Source organism: Mytilus edulis, chromosome 4, assembly GCF_963676685.1.
Source record: "Mytilus edulis chromosome 4, xbMytEdul2.2, whole genome shotgun sequence".
Classification (NCBI taxonomy): domain Eukaryota; kingdom Metazoa; phylum Mollusca; class Bivalvia; order Mytilida; family Mytilidae; genus Mytilus; species Mytilus edulis.
In genome coordinates this window covers 35,287,303-35,301,420 of record NC_092347.1, presented here as the reverse complement: position 1 = coordinate 35,301,420, position 14,118 = coordinate 35,287,303, and the positions used below count along the sequence as shown (strand labels likewise).

General features: G+C 31.8%; 1 protein-coding gene across 2 annotated transcripts in view; it reads right to left on the bottom strand.

The window, feature by feature from the left end:
* Positions 1-10,974, bottom strand: part of LOC139519607 (thrombospondin type-1 domain-containing protein 4-like) — a 58,601-nt gene extending 47,627 nt beyond the window's left edge. Inside the window, exon 1 of one of the 2 annotated variants that reach the window (XM_071311797.1) lies at positions 10,398-10,974. In XM_071311797.1, coding sequence (XP_071167898.1) covers positions 10,398-10,411 — 14 coding nt within the window. In that variant the 5' untranslated portion in view covers positions 10,412-10,974. Of the gene's footprint in view, positions 1-9,182; positions 9,375-10,397 lie in introns of those variants that run through there. The other variant, XM_071311798.1, reaches the window with a different exon arrangement.
* Between the last annotated feature and the right edge of the window lie 3,144 nt (positions 10,975-14,118).

Below are 14,118 nucleotides of genomic sequence, written 5' to 3'. Positions count from 1 at the left end.
AAACAATAAACATTGCCTCATTTGTTATAAAGTAAATTTTCTAGAGTGTTTATTGAAAAGTTGTTAGTAGTCATTCCTCAATCGAAATGGTCTTGGGTCAGTGATGTACAGCCTACGATATATATTATACAAGAGGTTAAATGTTTATTATCAGCAAAATCCTACCCTCCCCCCTTTTCCCAGTATTAATACAGTTAAAGTGATGGTTTGGTAAATTATGTAATTGATATAAGCATATATTGTACGAAAGACTCTCTACACTTGGTTCTTTTTTCTTCGAAGAGTCAAAAAGTAAAATTAAAAAAAATATCGAGCTCCAAGGAAAAGTCTTTTATCAAATTGCAACCGGGTTCACTTGTATGACAGTCGTATAAAATTCGATTGTATTGACAACAATGTGTGAACAAAACAAACAGAATAATAAGTACATCTATAAATGTCAAAAAAGGGGTATGTCAGTCAACATTGTAGCATCATTGGAACTCTATGTATAATACATACTACCGGTATTCCCTTTAGCATAGAAAACCAATTACTCTTTTCTTAACTACACGGAAATTTTGATCGAATTGCACTGCTTTATCAAAAATTTAGGTAAAGCATTAAAACCAGGTTATTTTTTACCTGGTATTACGCAATTTCCAATAATGTCTACCTATTAGATGAGCCATATCAATTTCTTCTAATTTGAAGATTTATTTCTCCCTTAAGTGCAGCAAGTTGCATAATGTTGTTGTTTCTGTGCATAATGATTCTGGCAGAATTAAATCAGTTGTTCGAAGGAGTTGTAAATGGGAAAATTTGAAGAAATACTCAAAGACTCAAGATACTTATACCCTTAATTCACTAACTATAAACGATGACTGCGCTTTAACTGGTACATACTTTAGGCAATTGCCAATTCATGAACTATTTATAGACAAAATAGTACATTATAACGAGATCCGACAATTGTTGGTTTTTAGATGTTTCAATTCAGTTTAGGTACAATGTTAATAATATAATTAAAATGCCCGAATAATTGCTTAGTGAAATCTTAAGTGTATTATATGCTTCTTTTGAAATACACAGCCTGCCAATTTATTTGTACGTCAATATTAACATTGAATCTAAATATATTGATGACACAAATTAATGACACCTTTCTGAATTTTAAGAATAAACTGAATGCTCCCTTGTCAGAAAAGGCTATCAAATCGTCAATTAAAATATTAACTTTGTTCAGTATTATTGTAGTTTTATTATCTCAGAAGTAGAAATGGTATTTACTGTCGTTGGTATTCAAGAAGAATGCCCATTGAATGTCACCTTTTAAACTACTAAAAATTTACATTAATTGAACATCAAACTGGTCATCCAATTCTGAACCCCATACGATGGTCTACGATCTTCACAAAATGTTGTTAATAATAAATGATTTGGTTAGTAGTTCGAGTGGATCGTGACAAATACCCACTCTTTGATGTTGTATATAATATCTAACAAGGTTCTCCTTAATACATGTAGGATGATATATCGCGATATATATTAACTATTGCGACATCGTACAATTTTAGCAGCGAAATCGTGATCACATTTACCCATAATGCCCGCGTCACACTGTCCCGATTTTTATATACGATGGACACCCGAATGCAAAAATTGTAAGTTCGTACGAAGTTGGTCCCGATCTCGTTAAAATACCAAAAAGTGACCGAAGCAAGTACGAGGAATAACGAAGTCTATATGATGGTGCCGAAATTATATACGATAGCAAAAGATGGACATACGAAGGTTAACCGAAGACGGGTATTTAAGCTTCATATCTCAGCCGAAGCCTACACGAAGGTTCACGAAGACTACACGATGGATTACGAAGGCTACACGATGGATTACGATGATGGCGCGATGGCCATACGATGTCTAAAAGATACGAACAGAATTTCGTCAACATATCGTTTCTGTACAAGTCTGCCATGCATGGCGGGAAATCGATCCTTTTGTCTAATTCTTATAAAACTTAGTTTATTATCCCCTCGCCTACTACATTTAAGTTGCGTGTAGATAAAATTGTTATGGACACTCTAGAACCAAAATGCTCAGAACTTGGTATGGTGTTACTCGTTAAGAATATCTTAAGCGCTATTGACTTTAAAGTTCAAAGGTCAAGGTTACAGTGGCAGTTGCAATACAAGGCAATATCACCCTTGTGGACACTCTAAAACCAATATGCTTCAAAAGACTTTAACCACATTTGGTATATTGTTCCTCCTTGTAATGATCTATTTCTAAAAAAATAGTTTATGTATCAAATATGCATATTCAATTTACCATTTTGCATGTGTCATATACAAATAAAGTGTCCATATTTGTCCCAAATATGTTACATACGAGGGGATGCCACGCTCGGCATTGCCTTGTTTGAACTGTAAAATATGTGCACTAGTCTGAATAATCACCCATAATTATGCCCATGTTTACTGATCTATCTTAAAGGTAAGGTAATGGGTTCGTTGATCCCTTTTATTCAAAAAGAGCTCATTCCAGGAGAATATCATAATAATATAGACAAAAGGAAGGATGTGGGGAAAGCAACAAATGCGGCAAAATATGACATATAGAAAACAAAATGGTTATGGAGTAAACATTTGTGTGACAACAACTCAGACGATGCATACAAAATCAGAATAATGAAGAAAAAGTTGGTTTCCCTATATACGTGTACCTGCAGTGTTGGTGTACGAGGCGCGATTATGATTTTCATTATGTTACTTGATATGAAAAATTGACAAAAAATAATATTTTACTTGTAAAAGTAAATCCTGAGCCTGTAATAGCTGCTCTTCTTGTTCCATTTGAATTAATAGAAACATTAACTGTCGTGTTAGACTGACTGACCAGTGCATATCGCGCATGGCACTTAAATGTATTTTAGCGCGAAAATTAACTTACATTTAGCTGGATTTATTGCCGTCGTAGTTTCATCTTGTCGCCTTCGTACTTTTATTCGATGGCAACACGACGGAATTACGAGGTCATCACGAAGTCGTGTGGCCATCGTAAGACCTTCGGGTATCTTCGTGATTCATTCGTGTAGACATCGTAATGTCAAAACTGCCCGATGGAAACACGAATGCAATACGATGTGCAAAGATGCATTCCCGGTGACATTACGATGGTGAGGATGGTGATACGAACTCAATACGAACCCTCAACATCGGACGCACCTTCGGGGATTTTTTAACATGTTAAAAAATTTAGAACCCTTCCCGAAGTTGTCCCCGAAGGCTAGTAAAAGTAGCCGATGGTTCTACGATGGTTAAAGATGGCACTACAAATAGCCCGATCTGGATACGATCAGTCCCGATTTTGAAAATTTCCATTATCGTGTTGCCATCGGCGTAAAAATCGGGACAGTGTGACGCGGGCATAAAGCAAGAGCTAAACCAGGACAGTGGTATACTATGTACCTGCTTTCTAAAATACCAAATACTTATAACATTCTGTTTTAATTGAAATTAATTTTTTTATATCGGCTTGCATCATAGTACATTACACTGCATTTGATTCCGATTTCCAGCTATTTACTTTGAAAGGTAATAAAATACCGTCATCGCATTTCTTGTTGTATATATTATAAAATACATGTATGAACACTAACCTGTACAATTCAATTTCTTGTAGACGGTGACAACGTAATGCAAACCGATTTGATGTGAGGTACTTAAGAATAATTTGACTGATATGTTGGAACGTGTATAACTACCAGTGGCATATATTTCATGTATATTTAGGACGTAAAACTAGTATTAAATATACTTTCTTGACCAAAATCGAGTTTGACGTATTAAGAATGATTTGACTAACATATTGGAGCTTGTTTAACTTCCAGTGGCAAATATTTCATTTACATTTAGGAAGATGTTTAAGGATCAGTGTACAATTGCTTACATAGTTAGAAAACTCGGACGTTTTAACTGCATCCGATTAATTCTAGCCATAAATTGGTCAGTTATTGATTATGCATCATAACAAAAGACTTGACAGTAATTCAGTGCAGTGAATGAAATTAACCCTTAACAAATTTCGTTCGTTTGAATCGCTTTTCTAGATTTATCTTCTTTATCAACATTCGAACTTAACACCCGAAAGCCAGGGATGCTTTATAACGCTACAACGTTAGGACCTTCATTGTATATAATGCATTCGTTGGTATCTGCATGTAACCTGTCGAAAGGCTCCATTTACAACCTATACCAACGGTCTCGTTTTAAGTGAAAGTTCACACTGTAATTATTTATCAAGATTCATCCATATGACAGCTCCTATTAACTGATACATTACTAACATATTTTCCGAATTTGCATGATTTTGATGCAGACAAACAGTAACTAAAATGTATTAAACTTGAAGATATACTTATTTTACCCTTATGATATCTAAATTCTTTAAAATACGATTAGATACTAATTATAAATATAAGTACGCAATTGTGTCTGTAATGACTGTAATCAAAACATGCCATAGTAATTAGGTTTTAAAAAACTGGTATTTTATACTGACTAAGAACTGTGTCTTATCAATAAGATAGATATAATTTTATTGACTCTTTGGATAATCAGCTTCATGCTTTCTTTATGCATACATTCACCTGTTTGAAGAACATTTCTCTTCAGAATAACAAGGCATAACCGATTTAATCTATCACTATAATGCAATTTTCAAAGTATTAGATTACAAAAATACCAGAAATACAAATTGTAGGCGTAAATATTTTGTTTACTTTACCTATGCTTTCGTCATGTGATTCTAGCTATTGTACCCATTATACCTAAAACCAGACCTAACTTTAAAGTCTGCATTTTGCATTAATAAATAGTAATATTAGCTTTTAAAAACGAGCAAAGGTGGTTCGGGGAGATTAGTCGAAGACATAAGTTTATGTAGAATGAACGATTACCATTTATTCAACACCGTCAACCGTGATTATAACAAAATATTAAGTTTTTTTTTGTAACTTCATTTACATACATTCTTAACTGCTTAAGTATGATATAGAACATTTATTATTTTCTTTAATTTCCTTACTATAAAAAAAACGAGATGTTGTCTCTTTGACACATTCATGTTTCCATTCTCTATTCTACTTATTAAACAAGAAGATAGGAAATACTTAAGATGGGGTCGAAACGGTCTTCACTATAGTGTCAGCGACGTCCAGCCGCCGATATTTCAAAACCTTAACTAAACAAAGAATAAACCATTAACTGAAAATTGTATACATAGTTCCTTTAAAATCATTAAATCAAATAGATACGTATTACTATAAAAACAACAAAACATGAAGAACATGAACAAAAAGAAAGAAAGAGAGAAAGAAAGAAAGAGAGAAAGAAAGAAAGAAAGAAAGATTGCAGCTGATAAAATAAACATGAAAGGATATTTGTCAACTGATAATGAGATGGTGGTTTCTTACACTCTTATATTAGTTCTAACCACATACGTTATAGAAAGGGTATGAAGTGTAGTCTTTACATAGAAGTGAATCTTTCATTTGAATAGACTAAATAGATATAGGAAGATGTGGTTTGAGTGCCAATGAGACAACTCTCCATCCAAATAACAATTTATAAAAGTAAACCATTATAGGTCAATTTATGGCCTTCAACACGGAGCATTGGCTCCCACCGAACAATAGGCTATGAAGGGCCCCAAAATTACTTGTGTAAAACCATTCAAACGGGAAAACCAACACCTTATATAAGCATATCAAAATATTAATTCCAAATTCATATTATCAAAATACATGATTCAAATGATTTCATTAGAAAAGAGTGGGTGTGTATTTTCTTCTGAAATGAAGAAGAGAAAAAAGACGGACTTTTCAATATGGTCCTCCTACGTGCCACTGTAAAATGAGGTAAGTACCTCATCCCAACTGCATTCATAACCCTTTTTTCTCACATATTAACTTCTTCTTTCTATGTGATGCGGTATGATTATTTACTGGTTATAGAGAACAATGGGCCTAAATTATAATGATTATAGAGAAAAATGGACCAAAAAGATGAAGAATACAGAATATCGAGGTGCTGAAATATAACAAATAGTCAAAAGAATAACGCGGACAAAAATTATAATGGATAGAGAAAAATGACTTAAAATGTTTAAGAACATGGAAATGAAAGACCCTCATCCCGACCCTTACAGAGGAAAGGCGAAAGATACTCATAAGTCGAAATCCAAACAACAATGCATAGATCGTGATTCAATATCTTTTCACTTATTGATTATACCCCCACATTTCATTTTATTCATATATATTTAATATATATATATGTCATCCAAATATACCGTTTATCTTAAAGACGCTGGTGGGAGTTTTCACAGCACATTTAAGATTTACAAGTTTAATATGTAACTGATGTAAATGTAATCTACATTGAAATCAGATCGACATAAAATTAGACATTTAAATTGATAGAAATGTACAAAAATTTGTGTCACGACACAATAAGAGAACAGAACCAGGCACAAACAACGAGTGCATGATTTTAGAGAGCCATAATTGTTTAACCCAAGAAATTGCAAAAATAAAATTCTTTAAGCGTTTCAAAATTTTGTTGATTTATTGGTGTACATTTTATAAATGAGATTATATAATATCTTATAACTTTGATGTGATACATATTACGAATTTGACAAACAGTGTATGTGATCTAATATAGCAATTTCTCATATGTAGTCTTTGAACGTATTATTTATGATTCAAGACTTTGCCCAATATAGATCTATATATATATCCCACATTTTGAAGAAAACGTCGAGTAGCGAATATCTTTTAGGGACAACATCTGAAAATGAGGCTATTTTGATTATTTTGGGTTTTTTTCCATCAAAAAAGGAAGTTGGAGATAAAATACTAGTTTGTCCTAATAATTTATGATAAATAAAATCAAAATTCAAAAATTTGAATACGGATTCCTAATATATCTCTTTTTATGAACATATAAAGCATGTTATTTCATGGAGTTAAAAAAATAATAATTAAGAATTCAAGGAGTCTTTAAAGTGCAATTTTCATTAATTCGTGAAATTAAGAAATACGGCTTAATAATTACTCAATATATTAATGGATCCATGGTAATTAAATGTTCCAAGTTTCAAGTCTTAAAAATTTCGATTTAGGTGCAATACAATTTTATTTACTTTTAACTAAAAGTTAGCCAATTACCGTCCTTTTTAATTTCATTTTAATTTCAAACTATTCTAAAAAGGTTCATAATATATACCTGGTTATAAAATTTAGCAAATGTTAATTGTCAAAGTTAGTGTAATTGTGACGTTTTATGCATGTACAAACGAGCATAAGTGTAATGAAACCTTGCATGTTTCACTTGGTTTCACTTGACTTAAATTTGAAACTTAACTGTACAGTAATTTAATAAAAAAAAGTTATGTAATAGCCTACATGTTAATTTATAATATGTAAAACATGCAGACACGGTTTTTATTAAAATGGAATTGATTTTTTTTTAAATATTTAATTCAGCATACTTCACAGTCCATGACTCGATCTCACAGGTGATAATCTTCGAACGTGCCCAGAATATACAAACACATATATCTGCTATATAATTATTTCGATCCTTTACAAATAACAAATTGTAAATATTGTATTTGAATAAATCCTTTGACTATAAATTACATTTTTAGCATAAATATTTGCAGATTTTTTCATATTTGTGATAAGTAAACATACGATTATTGTTTCCATATACGAAATATGTGTAAGTTGTATTCATACAAATTGAAATAGAACAAGTTACACTTTTAACTTTCATTTACATCTAATGTATCGAAAAGAAGAATATTTAACACAGATTGGCATGTACAATGTAAAAAATGAGTACATGTTTATTTCAGTAGGATTAAAGGGACCCTCCAGAGGCAACTAAAGATTACAAATAGAACGCACAGATCATAATAGTATAATAACATGATATACATAGTTATCATAGCAGGTTTCATTGTATTTTTAAAACATATCTATTTATGACATGCTTAAATTTTATAGATATTTATCTACGCATCTATACAGTCATGCACAATTTTTGTTAATTTGACAGTTTAAAATGGTAATCGTTCAGATCTCTCCATGAGTTTTCGAAGAACATGTTGCCGGGAACAACACTTCTCGAAAATAAAGCACAATCGAAATAGCGCTTGTAAAAAAGATATGAAAGATACAAAGGGAACATTGAAAACTCACAAGTTGAAGAGAAACTGACAAATTTTTAGGTGGTATGATTGCCAATGAGACAACTCTCATAAGAGACAAATTACACAGAAATTGACATCTATATATCACCGTACGGTCTTCAGCAATGAATAAAGCCCATATCGCATATTCAACTATAAAAGTCCGCAAACACTACACAGAAAACCACCAGATATCAAATAACGTAAGCAATTATACGTGAGCTTACGCCCTTCATCAACATCGTTTGCGCAAACTGGACGTTCAAATCGAACAGATAATAAAAATATGAGAATTATGTATGTTCTAGTTGCTCTTACTGTATCTTCTGACATATTTGGTGATAGTAGCAATGTTTTGAACATATATGCATTAAAGTTTGGTTACACTCGAATTAAAAAAAGGAATCAACTACAACAATGAAGCAAACATAGTTGGTTTTTTTTTGGATTTGCCTTCACCTAGAACTTAAACAACCTAAGAGTTATATGAGAAAAAAAAAAGACCTTCAAAAATTTGACACTGTCGATTTAACACCATAAAATGAAAATTTGTAGCCAAATAAAACTGGAGTGTCATCTGCGAAATATCGACTGTCTTAAGGCTCAATGGTAAAAGCTAACATTACCACCAGGGACAGACAACCACGTCTGATCTCTAGTATATGTACAGTATTTGATAGGTAATTATGTCACTGAAGTAGGTCCACTACTTTAAGAGAAGCGAGTGTTATAATGACATGCCGAATCCTCTAAAAAAAATTAACCAGTGAAATCGAAAAATTAATAGCGTGAAAACTAAAATATAAATCTGACATTTTAAAGACTTTGATAAACTCCATATAAAAGCTTTAAAATTGCCGAATCATAATTCATTTGAATAAATTTGGTTTTTTAAAGACTGTAACTATCATCAAAGATTTTTTACGCAGTTAAATACTTACATTTTGTATTAGAGGCTTTCGATGTCTGTTACAGAAAACGAAGATTGCCAAAATACATATTGCTTTTGCTATTTGTGTAGAATATATTGAACGTATTATATAACCACTGACTGGAATTCATGATACATGATAATTAATTTCACACAGACAAGAGAACGTTGACACGACCATGTATAAAAAACAAAGTATATCAAAGCAAAGCGTGTCCCGTTTTTTGTATTTGATGTGCACTTCTAGATTGACCTTCAATACGACAGAATTAAAAGTGGGAAGTAAAAATCGAAAGAGATACGTCATAAGTCAATACTATGAGCCACCTTGAACTTCTTTCATTTTTTGGATTATCGCTGAAAACTCTGACGCAACTATCAAGACGAAGAACATCATCTAAAGAGCCAAAAGGTTGTGATAAATTAATTCTTATAGTGAAATAGAGTAAAGTGTTTATCAATGATATATCCGGGGCTAACGTCGACTTTTATTTTTTGGTTGATCGTCGGAAAAATCCCAGCAACGATGAAAGACACCATTAAAAGAGCCAACAGTTCGGAAGTCAAGCTAAAAATTAGGTACAACAGTAGTTGATGCTATCATCGAGACACCGCATGTCAGTTTTTACTTCTTGGACCTTCGCAAAAGAATTTTTAAAATGAAGAATGGCAATACATACGACGTTCTTTTGGTGTTAATTAGTTATTCCTATAAATTCATTTGGTCTCGTGTATATTAACTTCATTTCCTTAATTTTCAAATATGCTGTGCAGTATATTTAAAAGGGACCATAACACAGTTGCAAATACAAGTTTAGGTTATCTAACGACATTAAAAACATTCTATTTCACAAAAAGGCAAATTTCAGTTATCTTAACGATAGTATTTATTTAATTGATTCAAAATCTATTGATCGGAGATTAAGGAGGATATGTAGTTTCTCATATACTTCGCTTATCTATATACTAGTATTAATGATGAACAAAAACCCGTTTGAAAATCATTATACAAGAATATACAAGAATAAATTGTATAAAGATTTTAAGGTTTAATATAAGACATGCTAATGTATACATGTAAGTAAATAAAACACATGTCCTGTTAACATGACATGCCTCAATACCTTCTTTCTGAACATGAATTAAAGTTTGATCTGGTAATAAATTAGATAAAATCTAAACAACGTGTAATTGTTAAAAGATATGCAGATTTATATTTACTTACCTAAAATATATCATTTTGTGTCTTTATTAATGTACATCCGAAAATCGAAATTAAAATCACAAAAATAAAATCAAGTTAGTTCTCTATGTAATAAAAATCTTATCTTAGTCATTTCACAAAGTATGAAATATGTTTGTCAATGTAAATATTAAACACACTATTTTGCCTATAATCAACGAAATGTACCACATCAAAGTATGAAATTCGCCCCGATAGTTAGATACATCGTATTAATCCTTGGAGAAAGTTGAAGAGTCACTACGCCTGTTGCAATACTTAATGTTTAACTAACGCTCCAACACACACGATGGATGAGAGACTCCCCTTTATAACAACATACTATAACTTTCTCAACAATGTGAAAAAGGTTATGAAGTTTTTCTTTGTCAAAAAGGTCATCAAACAAAATATTTTCTACATCTAAAGGCTGTGCATAACCTTTACGTATTTGTAAACTTAATGAATGAACAATGTATAGTTAAAGAAAAGGTGTGCCTTTTCAAGTCGGCGAATTATACAAATTAATTTGACGGTAGAATGAATTAATGTTTTCAGTCTACCTATCAGTAATTTATATATATCATTTATAAGAAATTTGTGTAGGTTCATATACATAGGGAGTGGTAAAAGACCCGAAATGAAAACAGTACGAACTTTTTGTAGGTGTAGAACTTTATGTTTCTTATATACATTAGAAATCACATCAGATAAGCTAGCTAAGTAAATTAATACTTAATCTAAGTATTTTAGTTACTTATTTAAGTCGGTGTATTATTAGGCGAGAAAACGGAGGCAGACGATACCAAAGGACCAACAATAAAAAAATATTCATCGTCAAAAAGAAAACAACAAAACGCCAACCAACAGTCTATAAAACGTTACACGGAAACCTATAGACTGTGCAATTCGAACCCTGCAAAGAAACGGATTTGATCTCAATTGTTCCGTAAGAGTTAGCATAAACTGCTCGAATAATTAAATCGGTCGTATTGTCCAAGGCAAGTCGAAAATCGGTTATTTGGTAACATCACAATCGTCGCATATAGGACAGCTTTTGGCTACAACGAGATAGAGCACTAGGAGGGGCCATCATAAAAACTTTAAACACTTCGGAGTTAAAACGTTCGAAAAACTTTTCACATCGTTTCCAATGTCATGTCTAGACCTTTAAGTTCTTGGAATACATGACAATTAAGGACTTTGCTTAAATCAAAATCAAAACAAAGGCATTCGTTGTTTTTTTGGTGTCCACTAATTTTCACCGACATTGACAGTTAACGGTGTATGATGGTTTCGAAAACTTCGAACGGAGAGACTCATAAAATCCGATTGTAGCAAAAGATCGAAGTAAGGTTAGATCAGGTGCGGCATTCTTTTACTTTAGATTAGAACCTTGTTGTTTTGTTGGTAAATCAGAAGATGAACGCGATTGTGATGACAACGATGTAGTATAATGTAATTATAACAAGTATTTATGACCTCAATATTTCTAAAAAAAAAATAAAGGCAATTGATATATTCTATCAAAACATGAACAGTGTGGATATTTACTTTGTCAGTATCCGAGAAAGAAAACTACTAAATAGCTATTGGACGCTTTCAATAGGGAATTTCAAAGAAATTTTGGTATGAAAATTTACGAAATTGATATTTTTCGTCGTACAGTAAGTACGATAGACATTTTTAAAGGGCATTATAGTCCCAAAGGGTCTGGTGTTCTAATAATTGTTTTAACTAGTCTGTGTTGTACACTTGTCACAAACCCATGTTACTATAATAAATAATTTTGTTAGTGTGTAAGTTATTTAATCGCATCGAAACAAAGAGAGTACTGAAAGTGTATAATCCAATAAATAATTAGTTTTGTCAATTTTACCTAGTAATTATAAGCTGACTGATGTTGATTATGGTTTTGATGAACGTCCAGCGGCAAATATATTTAGCCTATTCAGATCAAACACAATTAATTCATTATAAATTAGTGATGTAGGTTCTACTTATTTGATGTTTGTGATTCAAAGAGTGAAAAAAAGACTTAAAGAAAACGTGGAAATGTAGGAAATGTGAAGTATACGTCAATTGAACGACAATCTTACTAAAAAAATAACCAAGACATGTTTTTTAAGGACAACCTAAATTATACATTGTGTTAACCAGAATCAAATTATTTTTTCATTTATTTATCTCACTAAGTAGTTCAACATCCATTGAAGTGGCTACACATAAAGCTACATGTAAAGGTGTATACATACAATCGCCTTAAACTTCATATCAAACATATTAAACATAGAGCACATTTTTTATAATAAACAATTTATCAGATCCTGTCCGGAATTTATGACACTACCCCTGGCTAAGGCGAACTGATTTTCTGTGATGTCTTCATCCTTGGTAATGCAATTAAGATTAAGTATTAATATACATTTTTTTGGTTACAATTTAATAAAACAAACTATATCTTAGTGACCTTATAAGGTAGTATTTGGTTAAAGCTCATACATATGAGAGATTAATAGAACGAAATTTAGAAACGATCTTGGTACATTGTAAGCTTATCGATCCTTTAAATAAACTTAGTATTATAAAAGGTTACCAATTCAACACTGTAATTATATATTTGAATATGGTTTTTATTGGTATTAATATTGATTTTGTGTACTTAGTGTCTTTTGTTGTCGGGATGTAAAAGTACCCGGCCACGTCCACTCTGTGTTTTTGATAGATGTATTTCGATTTGTATCTATCTGATGAGTTAAAATTTTTAAAACTGATTTTGATACTTCGTTCTTATTTTGTACTGTTTCACCACTGTCCCAGGTGAGGGAGAAGGTTGGAACCCCCTTAAACCCCCTTAAATGTTTAACCCCGCCATATTCTGTATGTATGTGGCTGTCCCAAGTCGGAATCCTGTAATTCAGTGCTGTTTTACATATTTGTTTTTCGATATTAATTGCTCGTTGTTGTTAATTTCTGTGACATTGGTTCTCTTGAGAAGAATTGTTTCATTGGCAATCATACCACCTTTCTTATATATATATATATATAAAATGACTGAATAAATAGTCAACGATTAATCTTACAGGGCGATGGATCATGTAATATGATTCTGTACACTACAAAATATAACATATAACAAGTCAGAAAGGGTACAACATCACCATTAAATAACTATAAAATGAACAAATATTAGATATTTCGGATATCAGATATCCTTCTTCAATAATAGCACGATGTCAAATGAATTATGTCAATATATTCAAACTGAGAAACTATCAATATCTTGAAATTTATACAATTTAAGCCAACGCCACAGACGCTGGTACAATTTTAAAATTTCCAAACACGGCGCAAAGATTACAAAGATATGCCAAATAAAAACAGTCATTTGCGAAGTGAACTGGCACAACTCTAAATTTCCAAAGGTTGTGAAGTTTAGATCAGTAAGGGCAAAAAAAAAAAATCAAAAATGCCCTTACCGGTCCAAGTTGGTATAATATTTCAAATTTGACAACGGTAGGGCAATAGCAACAGAAACTACATATTTAAGCCTCCCAAACGAATAGCAGTTAGATAATGATAGAAAATTAAGTTTTATCTAATAAGGTAAAATAATAGAACGTGGCTACGTACTTATACATCCATCCCAAATGAATGGAGCCCTGTAATTTAAACTGGTATTTAAAAAAAATCTTCGAACTGTAAAGCCAGTACGGAAGCCGGA